The sequence below is a fragment of the Salarias fasciatus genome, chromosome 4, assembly GCF_902148845.1.
Source record: "Salarias fasciatus chromosome 4, fSalaFa1.1, whole genome shotgun sequence".
NCBI classification, from domain to species: Eukaryota; Metazoa; Chordata; class Actinopteri; order Blenniiformes; family Blenniidae; genus Salarias; species Salarias fasciatus.
This window is the reverse complement of record NC_043748.1, coordinates 12402851-12418421: the sequence shown is the minus strand read 5'-3', so window position 1 is coordinate 12418421 and position 15571 is coordinate 12402851. Positions and strand designations below refer to the sequence as shown.

The following is a 15571-nucleotide window of genomic DNA, read 5'->3' as shown; positions in this document are numbered from 1 at the left end:
CTGGACGAGGACGTCGCCAAAATGAATCATCACAGATTAGTCGGCACGACTGGTAGACAAGAGGAGGAATTCGTCCAGTCCCAGCTTCTCTATGGGGAGAACATGTAGACCAGAGAGAGAAAGAAAGCTGAGAGCAAGACGAGGAGCACAAAACGTCATCGTCCACACAACAGAAGATCAACGATTTCTAACAATGTGTAAGAGTCAGAGTGACTGGTTTGATGTAAAGAGACCAAGCAGCAGCAAATCAAGCTAAGCAAATCAAAATATATGGATTTGATTATTCACAAAGTAATTCCCAAAGCAGTTTTTTTGTTCCTACATTCTCTGTTTTCTCATACTTATTCTGATTTGGGTGATTCATTTTTTTTCTTTATTCTCTATTTTTGTTTATTTACGGTATTTTATATTTTATTTTCCACCACAGGCGAGCAAACGTGGTGAAATTTGGATTCCACTGTGTGTCTCGTACATCCAGCAGAACTGACAGTGAAGCTCACCTTGAATTTTTCTTTGAAAAAAAAACAAAGCACAAAAGGTCAGTCGCCCTCATCTTACGTAGACATTTATTAACCAAAAGCACCAAGATTGTGAGACTGCAGAGTTTCGCAAGTTTGAACTTCATGATGATATAATATAGCAGTAAAATGTCAATGGCGTTTCACCACATTAGCAGAAAGGCCGAGAACGAGAAAAAATGCTGCATGGGAAATACATAAATGCTCAGCCATGCATGACAGATTGATGCTTTTTCAAAAACTTTTTTTTTTTTTTTTTAAATACACTCATCCCATGTAATCGTTCAAGAAAAAATGTTCAAGGAAGCACAAGCTAAAAATACCTTCATGTAAATGCAGTACATACATGAAATTATAAAGTGTATCTGTACCTGGAGTGGCCGCCGCACCACATAATTATGTAGGATGCATGCAAGCTGTGACATTGTGAGAGTGCATCGCTGGAATTTCCCCTTTAGGGATGCATAAAGTATTTTCTACATGTCTACATCTGCAAACATAAAGGTCAGATACAATAGTCAGACATCTGCAGAGAATCACCTTGTTTCAATTATGTGTTTCGTTTAGTTTACAACCTTCAGAGCATCAAGTTTATGCTACAAATAGTCACTTCAGCTGTCGTCTGTGAGAAAAGCTGCTTGTGAAGTCCCTTACATGTTCTTCACATGCTCAAGCCCACAGGTTTTTTTTTTTTTTTTTTTTTTTAACAGCTTTAATTTATGCCCATGCTTCCTTTTCCACAGGGTTAAATACAGCCTGACAAAGTCGCTTCAACAAGAAACAAATGTTTCCTAAGTGCTTGATAATATGTTCTTCTTTTCAATAAAAGCCTCATTTTATTCACCCATTAACTTTCCTGACAAGCTGTAATTAGGTTTGTTGAAATGGTTTATTTTAGTAATGAAACACATCCTTTCAGCAGTTCCAAATGAATTAGTCTGATTTTGTCTCTGGGAAAAGTACAAATGCTTTCTTTTTTTGCAGAACTCCTGTTTATTATCACATTGATAAAAGAAAATGAGCAAAGAAAAGCTCTCAAACAAAATTGATTTTGACTGAAAGACGTCTGTTGAATACTCCAGTGAAAAGTTATTTGGAGTGATGGTTATCAAACGTAGGATGATTTTTCCTTTATTCTGCGTTTTGCTGTCTGCCGCTGTCTTTTTCTCTCTTTCTATCCCCTAAACTCCAGTGGGGGCAGTAAAAAGCTGTTTCTTGTGGTTAAAAGGAAAATCGGTGGTCAAAAACCCAGAGAGCATATAGCACCATTACAACCCCAAGATGTGGATTTTATTTTATTAAATCTGTTTTTTGCTGGTGGAGTCTGCTGACTGACTGAATAGCTTAAAACAGATATTCTAATTGTATTTTGGCATTCTTCCTGTCATGTTTCCAATGAGCAGCACTCTCCTGCTGGTGGCTCCACCTGTGGTCTCAGGACTCAGAGTTCAGAAGAAACACATTCAAAAGCAAATTCTTCCCAGCACAATTGGGCCTTTTTGCATCATAAAGACTTAATTATGTAATTTTCCAGGCATTGTGTGACAACACAATGCGCCCAGCTGTTTCAGTCTGCTAAAGTCAACGGCTCCATCTGGAGTCTGTGTGCGGACTAACAAAAGAGTTTATGGAAATATTATACGCTACTTGAATGAAATCAGAACGCGATGTAAAACCATGACAAGGTTAAAAACGTGCCTCACATGCAGGACACCTGCGTCGTTACATCGCTGCGTGCCACGAATTCACTCGGAATCGTCATTTAGCTGGAAGTCTGAAGGTGAGATGGCACCGAGATGTGGTAGTTTTCAGTACCGGTGGAAACTATGAACAGAAATAGTCTAAATATGACGCATCAACCAGCCTTTCTTTTCCAGCCTCCTCCTTTTAACTCTTTTCACGTAAGTCTCCCTTCTCATAATCAATATTGATTCAGCGGGGTTGAGAGATCCTGTGGGCTGCACACAGAAGCTGGGCTTCATTTACCTTGAGAGAGTTCTTCAATCGATTTCTGCCCGTTTTGTGTCATCAGCCAGGAGGAGTCAGTGACTGACACCAGCCTCATCCCATCTCAGGGTCTCTGAGGAGGAAGCTTGATACAGACCAGCCAAACGTCCAAATTAGCTGCACAAAGCTTCACCGTCACTTTTAAGAGCAAAATAACACAAGGAACACCGGGAAAGTCATCAAAGATTTTTAGAGGAAATGCATAGGTCAAATAAATTCAAGGTGTTCTTGAGCGTCTGTGTTATATTAAAACTATTAACAACAGTTTGTAGTTTGTCACACTACCTGTAATCCAACGACGGTCACTTCCCTGTAAGAAATGCAGCAATTATCACAGAGTAACTTTTACTCATTGTAGTATTTGTGGCGCCACACAGTGGTGTAGCATTACTGATCCTTAAAGAACATGTTTGAGGGTATAATCCAGGGAGCTTTGGGAGTTTGCATGTTCTATTTGAGGGAATTTTTGACTCAGAAACTGTGGAAGCTCACTGGTGGTTTGGAACGAGTCGGTCTCTCTGCGTTTGCCTGTGCTGGACTGCATACTGCCTTCACCCGTCTCCCGCATCTCATGACCTGAAATTGGGCAAAGCAGGAAATAGTTTACTGCAGCAACTATTTAAAACTTCACAGGATATAAAATCGTACTGTAAAACAAAGGGCAAAAGTGAATCAGGGCATTATCTGCTGCAACCTATTTTAATAAAGCAACGTCAGCTGAGCCAGTAGTGGTATTTAGCAATCGGCTCATAATAGGAAAAATCCCTCCTTTGATTCAGCCCCACACTTTGAAAACCACTGCTGTCTGTGAGTCCTCACATAAACCACAAGTTCAGGATGAACCAGAGGCTTAATCTGCTTACATGTCATCTTTTCCTGACTTCCTCAGACCCATAATGTTCTGTGATGCCAACATCCACTGCAGACTGTTTCCGTTTCAAAGGCACATGTTTGTTTTTACAATTTTTAGAAGCAGGTGAATCTGCCCACACAGGTGAAAATCCAGTGCAAATGAGCCATGTCAGTATCCTGGCATGCTGAAGATCACTACAGCCACCTGTCCCCTCGGGGCGAGCCGCCATGCACAGCTGTGTGAGACTGTTTATCTATACACTCACCAGCCTCACAGACCGGCCCCATTTAGGCCAGTTGGAACCGGAGTGGCTCTCAGGTGTCACCAGCTTCCCAGATTCCCTTCTTTGAAAATGCAGATATGAAGATGATGACAAGGCACAAACGTGAACGTGCATTGTTTTATGTGAGGGTGCTGCAGTGCGCTAAACTGGACGACAACATGAAAGTAATAGCCCTTTCCCAGAAAGTCACCGTCACAGTGCAGTATCTTCTTTTCCATTTCTTCTTCCTGTCTCAGATGGCTGAAGCCATCAAGGTGTCATCATCATCATCATCATCCAATCTGAGCAGGGCATCACTCCATGTCTTCACACAAACACACACACAAAAAATATCACCTTAAAATGTGTGAAAAATAAAGATAAAAAGACAAAAGAGCACAAGTGAATGCTGTCACACCAATTATTGGCCTTGGCTGGTGGCTGATCTCAGCCAACCACATCTGAAAGGCGGAGTAACTTCTCCCCCATATATAAACATATGGCACGTCCGCGCGCACTGCACGACCCGCTGATGCTTCACTGGAGGAAAGTCTCCTGCATCCTCTGCGCAACTTCGTGCGAAACAAACTGCGTGACTTTAGCTATGATGTCGCTGTCAGAGCACCGGATTTCAGAGACTTTGGCTGACTGACAGCGGGAGAATGCCTCAGTGTGAAAAGTGGAGTGGGAGGGGGGTTTCGTTTCAGGCAGCGGGAGAAAGGAGCGGAGAAAGTGGACATTTGGTGAGCCGTCCTGGAGACGCTCATCACTTCGCCGCAGAGTGAGGAGGCGCGCAGGAGCGCACAGGTAGGAGCCCATGATTTGTTCAACGATATTCACGAGAAAAAAAACAGAAATCTCACACATGTAAAGAAATAAAGTGAAAAACTCATTTAATTTTGCTTTTATTCTCACTGAGGATGCGCGCAGTGCGCACCGCCTCTAAGATGCTTCTTTCTTTTTTTTTTTTAATTCTTCTTATTGCATTTCTTGAATTGGCTCTTTGTTTAAGGCATTAGATGATCTCGTGCGTTAAAGGGGATAAATGTCAAGCCTCATGCAGTCTGAAGGGGACGGTGGCTTCGAGTATTTGTTTTCCCAACAAGAGGCTGCGGGACGCGCGTCACTCCCGTGTTTTTGGAGCACGGTTCAATAGATCTTTACGTCAAGGTGTTTATTTGTGCAACACGTTTTCACGGCCGCGGGTTGCATTGTCTGACAAATGACAGTTAGCAGGTTGTTGTTTTAATTTTCGGTCACCTGTGAAGCACCGAGTGAGTTATCCGTGTCTGCAGAGGTGGGAGGTTGAATTGCTGCTATTCGTTTTTATTACATGAACATATTGAAACTCAACTAAAACTGGAAAATATGTTTTTCTCAAAAGGGACCAAGGATGCCTTTAACCACATTTAATTAGTGTCTATTGCAGGAAATCAATTCATATTAGTTATCTATATTCTAATGAGATTTGTCAGGTACAACTGGAAACACTGATTTTTTTTTCTGTGTCAAAATAATAAGTGAAATGCCAACCAAAAGATTTGGATATTATTTAAAATGTAAAATTAAAACATGTCTTCTCTTCCCAATAACAAGACCCATCAGTAAACCCAGCACCACGGCGAATGCTGTAACGAAAAGATGTGGATATATGAGTGAATTCAAACTCATCTTCCCATCAAGCCACTTTGACAAAAATATTTTTCAAGCTTTCACCAAAAGTTGCAGCAATCTCCAGCCGTACACCTGCTCGAATGCATGCGTTGTGCAACCCGTCAATCACTGCACTCATTCAGGGTCTTTGCATTGATTTTCCCTCCTTTTCAATAACATTGCAGACTGGGATAGTGGAGTTTGAGCCTCGGAGTCTCATCTTGTGGAAGAAGCGGCTGCAGAGGATGCTGCTCCTTATCTCATGCGCCCAGAATTATAAATTATATTCCTACTTCACTTTGATCAGATAAAATACTGCAGGGCCTGACACCGCTGCCCAGTGGTGAATTAAAATCCATTTGGTTACAAAATGATTCACATAACCATTAACCTTTATTAATTCTGTTTGGACCTGAACAGCCTCTTCATCTGTGTTATTGCTGTCCTGAAGTGGACCTGTCCTCATAGAGATTTAGACTCTAGCCGTCATGTCACTTGGCTGTTTTTCCCTCTCTTCCCCCTCCATTGGCAGAAACAATACCTGAAACTGGCTTGAGTAATGCCATCCTCATCTAAAGTGCAATTTTCCATTAAAAGAAATGGCATGTTGGCTCCTCGCCCGGACAGTTCAGTGGAAAGTTTCCCTCTCACCTGGTAGATATGGGCACTTTGCCCAGAGAGCACCGCTGCTGTGTCGAGTGCATAAGGTGCAAAAAGGAGGATGTATTATGAACTGTTTCATGCCAGAGTTGATTCTATTTGAATGTGAATATACAGATTTATATCTTATAGAGTAAGTGTGCATGTGTGTGTCTTCTCTCTTCAGGGAATTTCCCCACGATTCTCCCCAGAAACACCAGCTTCCCCTCTTCAAACATGGATACAAGCAATTGGATATTTGAGAACAGCAGCAGTTCTTCAAATCAGTCCTACTCGACGACCACGAACAATAACTCTGACATGGGCACGCTCTACAGCGAGACCACCCCGGTCATCTACGCCATCGTCTTCATTGTGGGCTTTGTTGGAAACACTCTGGCCATCTATGCGGTCGTTCGCTACGCCAAGACGAAGACGGTGACGAACATATACGTGCTCAATTTAGCTGTGGCGGACGAACTCTACATCCTGGGAATTCCCTTCCTGGGGACCAACAGTGCTCTTTCTTACTGGCCGTATGGGGATTTCTTCTGTAAGTTGTGCATGACTGCCGACGGCATGAGCCAGTTCGCCTCCAACTACTGTCTGACGCTCATGAGCATCGACCGCTTCCTCGCGGTGGTCTATCCTATCCGCAGCGCCAAGTGGAGGAAGCCACAGAGGGCCAAGATTTTTTGCGCCATGGTGTGGGTGGTGTCCTTTCTGACCGTGCTCCCAGTTACAATCTACTCACGCGTACAAGAAGATTTCAACACCTGCAACATAAGCTGGCCCAAGCCTCACGACTTGTGGTCCATCGTCTTCATCCTCTACACAACTATCCTCAGCTTCTTTTGTCCCCTGGTGGTCATTTCCCTCTGCTACCTGTTCATTGTGATTAAGGTAAGAAGGCGAATCAATCGGATGTCAAGTTGAAATCACTGGGACCCTGCTTTTGTATTTCCAAACAGCTTTTCAACTCGATCACCTTCCTTCCAGGTGAGGTCGGCAGGCGTGCGTGCAGGAGTGACCAAGAAGCGTAAGTCGGAGCGCAAGGTCACGCGCATGGTGGTGATCATCGTGCTGGTGTTCGTCCTGTGCTGGCTGCCCTTCTTCACCGCCAACATCGTCAACCTGATCTACATCATCCCCGAGACGAAAATCACTGCTGCTATCTACTTCTCCCTGGTCATCCTGACCTACGTCAGCTCCTGCGCCAACCCGTTCCTCTACGGCTTCCTCTCCGACAACTTCAGGGAGAGCTTCCGGAAGGCGCTCTGCTTCCACAAACCACGTGGCGTTCGCGCCGCGGACCCGGTCGGAGCGAGACAGGATCCTGCCAAGGTAATCTACACAAACATTCCTTTTTTTAACAGCGGTTTTTTTCATGCGTGTCAATTTGGCTACATAGTTTACTACTTTTGAATAGTTTCCATTTAATGGAATAGCTTCTGTTTGCGATAAAGCTCTGCAATCAGCAGCTCCAGAGCTCAGTGCTAAATCGTTCCCCTGATGTGTTTCTTTGTTGTAGCACAGAAATGTGCCTCTCAGAAATGGAAATGTTTTTTATATAACAAATAAAAGAGAACTGATTTCAAAACATTGTAACTCAAACACAATAACATTGTGTTTCCTGTCATTCGGAAAGAGAAACTGCTTGTTTCTTTGTTCCTTTGTTGTTGTTTTTGCTGTTGCCCTTCGTGTATAATCTGATTCCTCGTTGTTTTTCCACAGTCTGTCCAGATGGAGGTCAATAGGAACACCAACAGTGACACTTTGGCTTCAGAAAGAATGGTGAATGGCCAATGATGGCTGAGTTTTTGTGTTGAATTGTTGTGCGCTACAGCATGGAACATGAAATATTTATCCCAGAGGGTTTTAATTTTCTGACTGAAACAATGTCGGAGATAAACACTAAAGAAACATTTACACACGATTCATCATAGAACTCTGCATCTTTTTAAGGTTTTGATCCTCGTTACTATTCCCCCCACAGTGCTGTTAGAGTGTTCGTTTATGTCATTACACTGTATTCTGAAACAGATTTTCAGATGGCTGTTTTTACCTTCGGCGAGAGGTGTCAAATATGGCAGAAGGGGTGTCCTTTCCAAGAGTATAAATGAAATTAAAACAAAACAAAAAAATATTAGATTTTCTGGATGTTCTCGATAGATTTGTTTAAAAGTGCACTAAATGTGAACACTGGCTGGACGTTCTTACATTTTCTTGCATTAAAACTCGAGTAAAATGTTGAAGTTATTAGTATTTGTGACCCATTGAGATGAAACTGAACTACATCCTTCCCTCGAACTAAAACCAGTTTGACACCCTTGCCTTAGGCTTTCATTGTAGTTTATTTCTATTTTGGAATAGAGAGCAATACAAGGCCATGTTTTCTTGTTTCTTTTTTGTTGTTGTTGTTGTTGTTGATTCTTTTTAATATTGATATTTATTTCGCAACATGTATTTGACAGCACTGAGAAGCATCTTTGCAGGAACCAACTGATTTCATTTATCGACTAACTGTAATCAATCATTTGCTGTTAAATTTGTTGTGACTTTGATGGACAACTACGACTGTGGAACCGAGTTAAAATCTATTTAATGTATTTATTTCAGGAAATTTCTTTCTTTTTTTCTTTCCAAAAACAGAGATAGACTGCACCTTGTGTGTGAATCAGACTTTCTTCTTTCTAAAACTGTTATAAAACTGAGTTTATTTTCATCCGGTATATCTTTTGCAGCCCCAGCCGTTATTGTCCTACTCCATGTCACTATTTGTCCTCCGAGTTACAGTATTTATTGATATGTTGTGATGTCTGTTTTGTGGGTGAATATAAAGCTGTTTGAAATCGTATCGCTGGTTGTGAATATTGTATGTACTTCGGCCTGCCTGGTTGCTTTCTGAAAGGCTTTTTGTTTAACTAACGATTTTAAATCAAGAATCACATGAACGCATTTTATGGAAAGCTTGAGTCATTTAAAAAAAAGCTCCCATGTAAAAATTCAGTTTATCTGTCTCATCAACACTGTGAATTTTGGAATTAGGGAAACATTTGAATTTAGTTCTTCATACATGTAACATAAATGTACTCATACTTCTGTTATTATGACTCTTGCTAAACATTAAAGACTCCTGCATGGTGACCCTGCATCAATCCTGTAATACACTGTTGGCCTGCTGAAGCAAACATCCTCTATGTTCTTGTTTATTATAGTGAATGTGTATTTTCACTGTAATGTATCCACATAAATATTTATATTTCAGAATGAAGGACTTTATTGCTTTTGGTAAAACAGTGGTGAGAGGAGCCTCTTCAAGTCAGACTGCCTTCATATTTCATGGTTAACGATCTTCAAAGACACTTGAGATTGTATCAACTTCTTCACCAGCAAATAACAGATTTAGATCATTTAGTTTTTGTAATTTCACTTATATCAAGCAGAAAAAAAACAACAGGGAGCAAATTTTCTCCTGAGACTGAGCCACTGGAATAGATTGACTGATTTATAAAATAAGAAAGGTCAATGTAATTAAAATTAAAAGACAGTTTAACATCTTCTTGTGCATTCACATTGGATTTTTGTTCCTAGATGTGGGGTTTTTTTGTTTTCTGATCAACTGACAAAGCAATCAAATTGCAAAGTGTAAATTGTTTAAAGATTCATGTTTTACTGAAGTAAATGAAAATATTCAAAAACATCATCAAGAAACATGGTGCAATTTGAAAAGAGATGTTGATTCATGGTTCGTTTTCAGTTTAATCTATACAGCTGCAATTCCAGCTGTCCTCTCGAAGTGATAAAGGCATGATAAATCAAGTATCATTGAGCTGTTGTACCATCTTTCTGTGTGCCGTAGCATGAATCGTCTTTATTTCCCCATTGGTTCCTCAGTATTCTTTTCATCCTCCAGCTGTGTGCACGTAGCTGCTCGGCCCTTATTCTGAGCATATTTACTGACAACCTGTTTGTGTGGTGATTTGCGGTGAGGGAAACACGCTCCCTTCTGCAGCTTGAGGTTACCCTGCTGTTTGCTTTCAGGCTGCCTTCCTTCCATCAACTTGAATGTGATATTACAGAAATGCTTCGCTATCATGAAAAGAGGGGAAAACACCCTTTATTTTGACCTTGATCCAATTCTATCCTCAACTCTAAAATCTCTCTCTCACACTAAACATGTAAAATACTGTCTTTTTAGAACCAGGAGAGTAAAGTGTCTACAAAATCTCTCTTACAAATACGGTGTGTCAGAGGATGACCTGTTAATGTTCCTACACTGAACCATCCTAAAAGCTTCCAAACTGCAAATAAACAACCCCATAAAAACGTGAAATCACACTGAATCAGGCCATCATGCTCTGTGCTCAGCGGCGGATCCAGGAAATCGCCTGGCTTCACTTCAAATGGGAAGATAAAAATAAGCATGAGATACATTTCATCATAAATATTCTAGTGCGCTTTGGGAGAAGATGAATCAGACACCAGCAAACTGACCGCACCTGGCTTCAGTTTGTAGACACAGTGAGATCGATAGGATGTGACTGAGGTGCAATGAGGAGGAGGAGGAGGAAGAAGAGGATGAGGACTTAGGTCACCAAAGAGATTTAACCACTTGGTGATCTGCTTTCAGATTCCAAAAATATGAGTCTGAAAACTTTTATTGCCATCTTATATTATCCCTTAAATTGCTCATAGCTGAGTCTGGGCGTGTGCGGATACCTGTCTCACTGTGTCTGCCCTGAGCTGGATCCTCCTTTCACCTTTAGATTAGGCTCCAATTTCCCATGATCCCAGGGTGGAGAAAGCAGGAGTCGATCAATTGTTGGACTGTCTTAAGGAGATGCAACACTGAAGTGTCTAAGATGAAAAACTTACCTAAAACCTTACATTTAAAAGAAAAAAAAAAGGCTGAAATCAATTAACTCTTCCTCTTGGAAGCTGCAGAGTGAGAGAGCACAGAAGGGATCAGAAAGAGGAGGAGGAGGAGGTGGAGGAGGAAGAGTGTGCTGCCCTGTGTGGTTAATTAAAGCTGAGAGCTGTGCCCTTCTGCGCCCCACGGTGTCTTTCCTCACTCTGTCCAGGGGAGATTCAGGATGCCTCATTTAAATAACGCGAAAGTGATAACAGCTCAAGGAATGGAAACATTTTTAAAAAAGAATCCCTAAATAGGTGCAAAGTGCCATTATAATGCAATTATAAACTAAAAAAAAAATAATGAATTAATAAAACATTTCCTGTCAAGCTGCAAATCTGATGTGACACAGGAAGACAGCAGACTTCTGCTAACAAGATGATGATGGTGATGATTCCAAAGGGGAATTTACAGTAAAATTACTGGCAATACTGAATTCTCTTATTTTTGCCTCCCTGAAAAAAAAAAACCAAAAAACAATAGTGCCAAATGAGAAGAGCTGTGCTGCAGGGAGGTCCTAATGTGTCAGGAGCGATTAAAGCAGGTCTGAGCCGCGTGGCACAGAGCCTGCTGGTGCTCTTTCTTTCACCTTTTACCAAACTAATAGATTTTCCTGAAACGTTTCAGCCTCGACACAAATCAAACAGCGAAAAACAACGTTTTATAAGCTGTTTTTGGGCGGCTGTAATTTATTGTGCCATCAGCTCAAATCACCCAGAGCTCAGCCTGTTGAGGGAATTGTGTGTGTTTTATGTGTCGGTTGACTCACTGACCCGTTTAGGTGAAGCTGTGGCAAAGACTAAACTTGGACTTTCCCCGAGCTACTCTCCCCCAGTGGCTCCAGACGTCTTCTCTAATATGCCACCATTGCTGTGAGCGCCTCCAGCTGTTTACCACCACAGAGAAAGCTATAAATCCACAATTTCAGAACCAAAAGATTTTAAGAATAAAGATAAAAGAAAGGAGTCTGTTTTTGTTATCAAAGTTGTTCCAGTCAACATTTTCAAACCACCACGTCTTGCAGCACATTTGCTGATGGTTTATTTTAGGATTCAACACTTCAGGTCAAATATAAAGACAGTTTGTCATATTAATCTTGCAAAAAGAGATGTGTTTCTTCCTCGGGACATGCTAACACGGGTCTAAAAATAAAGTGAACTTCCAAGCCGAAACAACGTGAAACTGAATTTCCACTTCAATTCATTATGAGAGGAAACAAAAAGGAACAGCTACTGAGATCAGACGGCGCATCAGCAAGTGGGCGTGTTTGAGAAAATATTAAAGGCAGTCAAACAGAACAGGTAAAGAGTGAGATGTGGGTCTGGGATCAGCTCTGGCATATATCCAGAGGGACACACACACTTTAAAAAAATGAAGTGATCATCACCTATCTTCATAGTAAGATTATAGGTTCATGTCTTTTGTCTGGAATTGCATGTTATCTCTGCAGATGTGTGGGTTTTCTCCAGCGTCTCGTGAGATTATCTTCTGGTCTCACAAATCTTGAAGGTACTAAACTAAAAAAAAAAAAAAGAACAACAGAGAGTTTTTATGATCCTGATTTCAGCATTTTATTTTTCAAAACATCTAAAAATTCAAAATTTTGCAAAAGTAAACAAAACCTTTGTGGATTCCGATGGAGTCCAAACTCTGCCACGACATCAATACTAAGTAAACCATTTAGAATCCACTTAGCACCAGAAATTAAAACAAGTATAACATCTGCACGTAAATAAAAAAACATGCTCGCTTCCTACAGATAAGACAGATGTTTTGTTCGCTACGATACAGATGACGTTTGGGAAAGCAAGAGGTAAAGGTGAAGTTGAGAGGGCACCGCGCGTCAGGATTTGGCAGGCACACTTATCGGGAGGAGTTGGAGCTGGAGCGAGAGCGGTGACGCCTGCGGCCGGGAGATCTGGAGCGAGAGCGGCGGCGTGCCGGGGAGCGCCTCCTCGGGGAGCGGGACCTGTGTGAAAACAGGCAGGTTAAAAATATAAACACAAGTCGGATATTAAAGAGACTGAGCAGAGCTAATGGCCAAAATGAAAGCGCAATTAAGTGCTGGAGGTCTTCACCTCCTTCTCATGCGCGGTGGGCTGCGACGCCACATGGGTGGTGGTGGGGGCATCCTGCGAGGTGGAGAAGGGCGGCGAGGCGGTGGACGGATTCGCTGAGTCAGCACAGCAGCGGCAGTGATTTCTTGACCATCAATCTGGCCTAAAATTAGCCGTCATGAGAGAGAGAGGAGGAAAGAAAAAAAAAAAAAAAAAAAAGAACTCAGAAAAAAACGACGACTGCTGCAAACAGACAAACCTGTGATCTTTCTCCACATACCTCCGTCCATGTGTTTAAGAGCCTTCTGGGCCTCTTCAGGGGTCTCAAACTCTACATAAGCGTAGCCCCTTGGCAAATGTGGGTGGAGTCTATCCATCGGAAGGTCAACCATTTTGATTTTACCATATGTGGAGAAGATCTCTTGGATGTGCTCCTGCGAAGCAAGACAATATTGTGGTTTGTCAAGATGTAGCTGCTTCCTTGTGGTGTCCCCTCTCACTGTGGCCCCAGCTTCTAAAAACTGATATTACATCAGGGCTCTCAACGCCACGGAGAGGAGGAAGTAATCCAGGCAATATGTTGCCTGCTGCAAACCAAATTGCCCTTCTAGGGACAAACTAATAAGGTGAAGAGAAGTAATATATAGACTTTAAAAAGACATTTTATGCTTTTTTTTGGAGAAATGTAGTCTTTGTTCATGCACAAATTACTTCACCTGCCCATAAATATAAGTGACAACTAAAAGTTAATCCATGTAAATGAACACAAACCTTCATAAGCTATAAACATGTGAAATCTCGTTGGTTTTGTCAATTATTTCTCAGCTAACCTTGGTAACGTTCTTGGTCAGTCGCCCTAAGTGAACCTTAGTTGGTTTGGGGCTTGGACTTCTTTTCCTGCGATCCTTGTCGTCGCCCCTCTTCTGTGTTTTGGAGCTTGGGTTAAAAAAAAAAAAAAAAAAAAATTAATTAAAAAAAAAAAACATTGTAGCGTTTAAATGTCACGTAGAAGATGAAGGGACATTGGACATACGCAGAGCGGGAGCGGCGGCGGTTGTCATGGCGTCTGCGGCTGGGGCTGGGAGAGCCCGAGGAACTGGAAGAGGAGGAAGATCGAGAGCTCGAAGAACCAGATCGGCTGGAGCCAGATGAGCTGGAGCCACTTGAGGAACCGGAGCTGGAACCAGAGCTGCTGCTGGACGTAGAGCTGGATCTTGACCTGTTCCCAGTCATGGTCACAACAAAGAGAAAAAGATTACATTAAACCACAACAACAAACGTCATGCGAATTTATCACTCCAAAGTTTTTTTTTTCTCTTTTAAACAAACCTGCTGCTGCTGCTGCCAGTGGACGCACTGCGACGTTTCTTAACTTTGTCCCGACCCCTCTCTTTGTCTCCTTCCTTTGTGGTGGTCTTGTCTTTGCCTCTGTCTTTGGTTTTTTCCTCCTCCTTCCGTTTCGTAGGTGACGGTGCCCTAGAATCAGTGACACAACAGTGTTACTTTCACAAAATTTCAAAAGAATATAAAGAAACAGATTCTACACACTTATTTCACAGATATTTTTTTCCCCACAAAAGTTCTGTGTCATTTTCTTGTATGACTTTATACTGATTTCAATTACTGGATTTGTCTGAGCAGCTATTATAAGACTGAGGAAGAAGAACTCATGATGCCATGACACATTCTTCAGAATTAGTATCAGTATTTTCACAGCCTGTTAGGAACCTGATATATGGCTGATTTAAGCCTGATTTAAAACCTGTTAGAAACCGATGGGACGCCTCTTTGAAGCTTGTTTTATGCCAGTAGTAGTCTTCAGCTTGTCTGGAACCTGCTGATAGTCAGGAGCCCAATGAAAATTATCTGGAGCCTTTATGAATCCTTTTTTAAGGTAGATAATAGACTGTTTTAAAACTATCTTGAAATCTGTTTGGAAACTCTTAGTCTGTTCGGAGCCAGGGTGCTTGTTGTAAATCTGCATCGAAGCTGTTTTGAGCCGATCCAGTTATTTGGACATTGTTTTGGAGCGTATACCAGTTATGAAGCAGCAATAAGTTGACTTCTAATGTTAACAATAAAGAAAAAGAAATCACATCGCTCACAAGGTACAACAATGCATTCAATAAAAGGAAGGTCGGAGATAATGGACTTGTTCCAGGAAAAAGTAAAACTTATGGGGTTACTGCAGGCTAAACTCTTTCATATAATAATAGCTGCGATGCTAATGCTAACAGCAGCGTTCCGTGTGCAACCCGCGGCCATTGAAAAGATAAACACACTAATTTTCATCAAGTAAAACAACAATATTTCACGCTGCCTTTGTATAAATTGCTTAAACATATATCAGACCTGCAAAACATGTCGTCTGAAATGTGTAAAAATGAATAAACACTCACATTTCCTTTCGACAATTCAATACACTTTGAGCACGGGCGCCGCGAGGGAAGGTCGCTTTGTGATGACGTGCAAGCACAGCAGTCGCGCAAGCGCGCTCACGATTTTTTTTAAAATTTCTAATCTTTTATATTTAAATTTATTTTCCCCTCATAATAAATATACATATAGAATATAAATACTCTACGTCATACGTTTATATACAAATAAAACTGAGAAATAATTATGATTATTTGTTTGCGCTGTGTTTTTAACTGCACTCCAGTCCAC

At 41.5% G+C, this 15571-nt stretch overlaps 2 protein-coding genes across 2 annotated transcripts; one reads left to right on the top strand and one right to left on the bottom strand.

The window, feature by feature from the left end:
* The first annotated feature begins 4168 nt into the window (after positions 1–4168).
* Positions 4169–9199, top strand: sstr5 (somatostatin receptor 5). The gene is made up of 4 exons (XM_030089154.1): positions 4169–4447; positions 6120–6835; positions 6932–7276; positions 7667–9199. Exons 2-4 carry the CDS (start codon positions 6170–6172, stop codon positions 7739–7741), a joined length of 1086 nt encoding a protein of 361 aa, XP_029945014.1. The 5' UTR covers positions 4169–4447; positions 6120–6169; the 3' UTR covers positions 7742–9199.
* A 3171-nt stretch (positions 9200–12370) lies between these two features.
* Positions 12371–15364, bottom strand: rnps1 (RNA binding protein S1, serine-rich domain). Its single transcript, XM_030089160.1, has 7 exons — positions 15304–15364; positions 14234–14380; positions 13938–14123; positions 13735–13840; positions 13185–13338; positions 12926–13067; positions 12371–12816 (listed from the first exon to the last, which is right to left on the bottom strand). Coding segments are annotated over exons 1-7 (843 nt in total). The 5' UTR covers positions 15306–15364; the 3' UTR covers positions 12371–12710.
* Between the last annotated feature and the right edge of the window lie 207 nt (positions 15365–15571).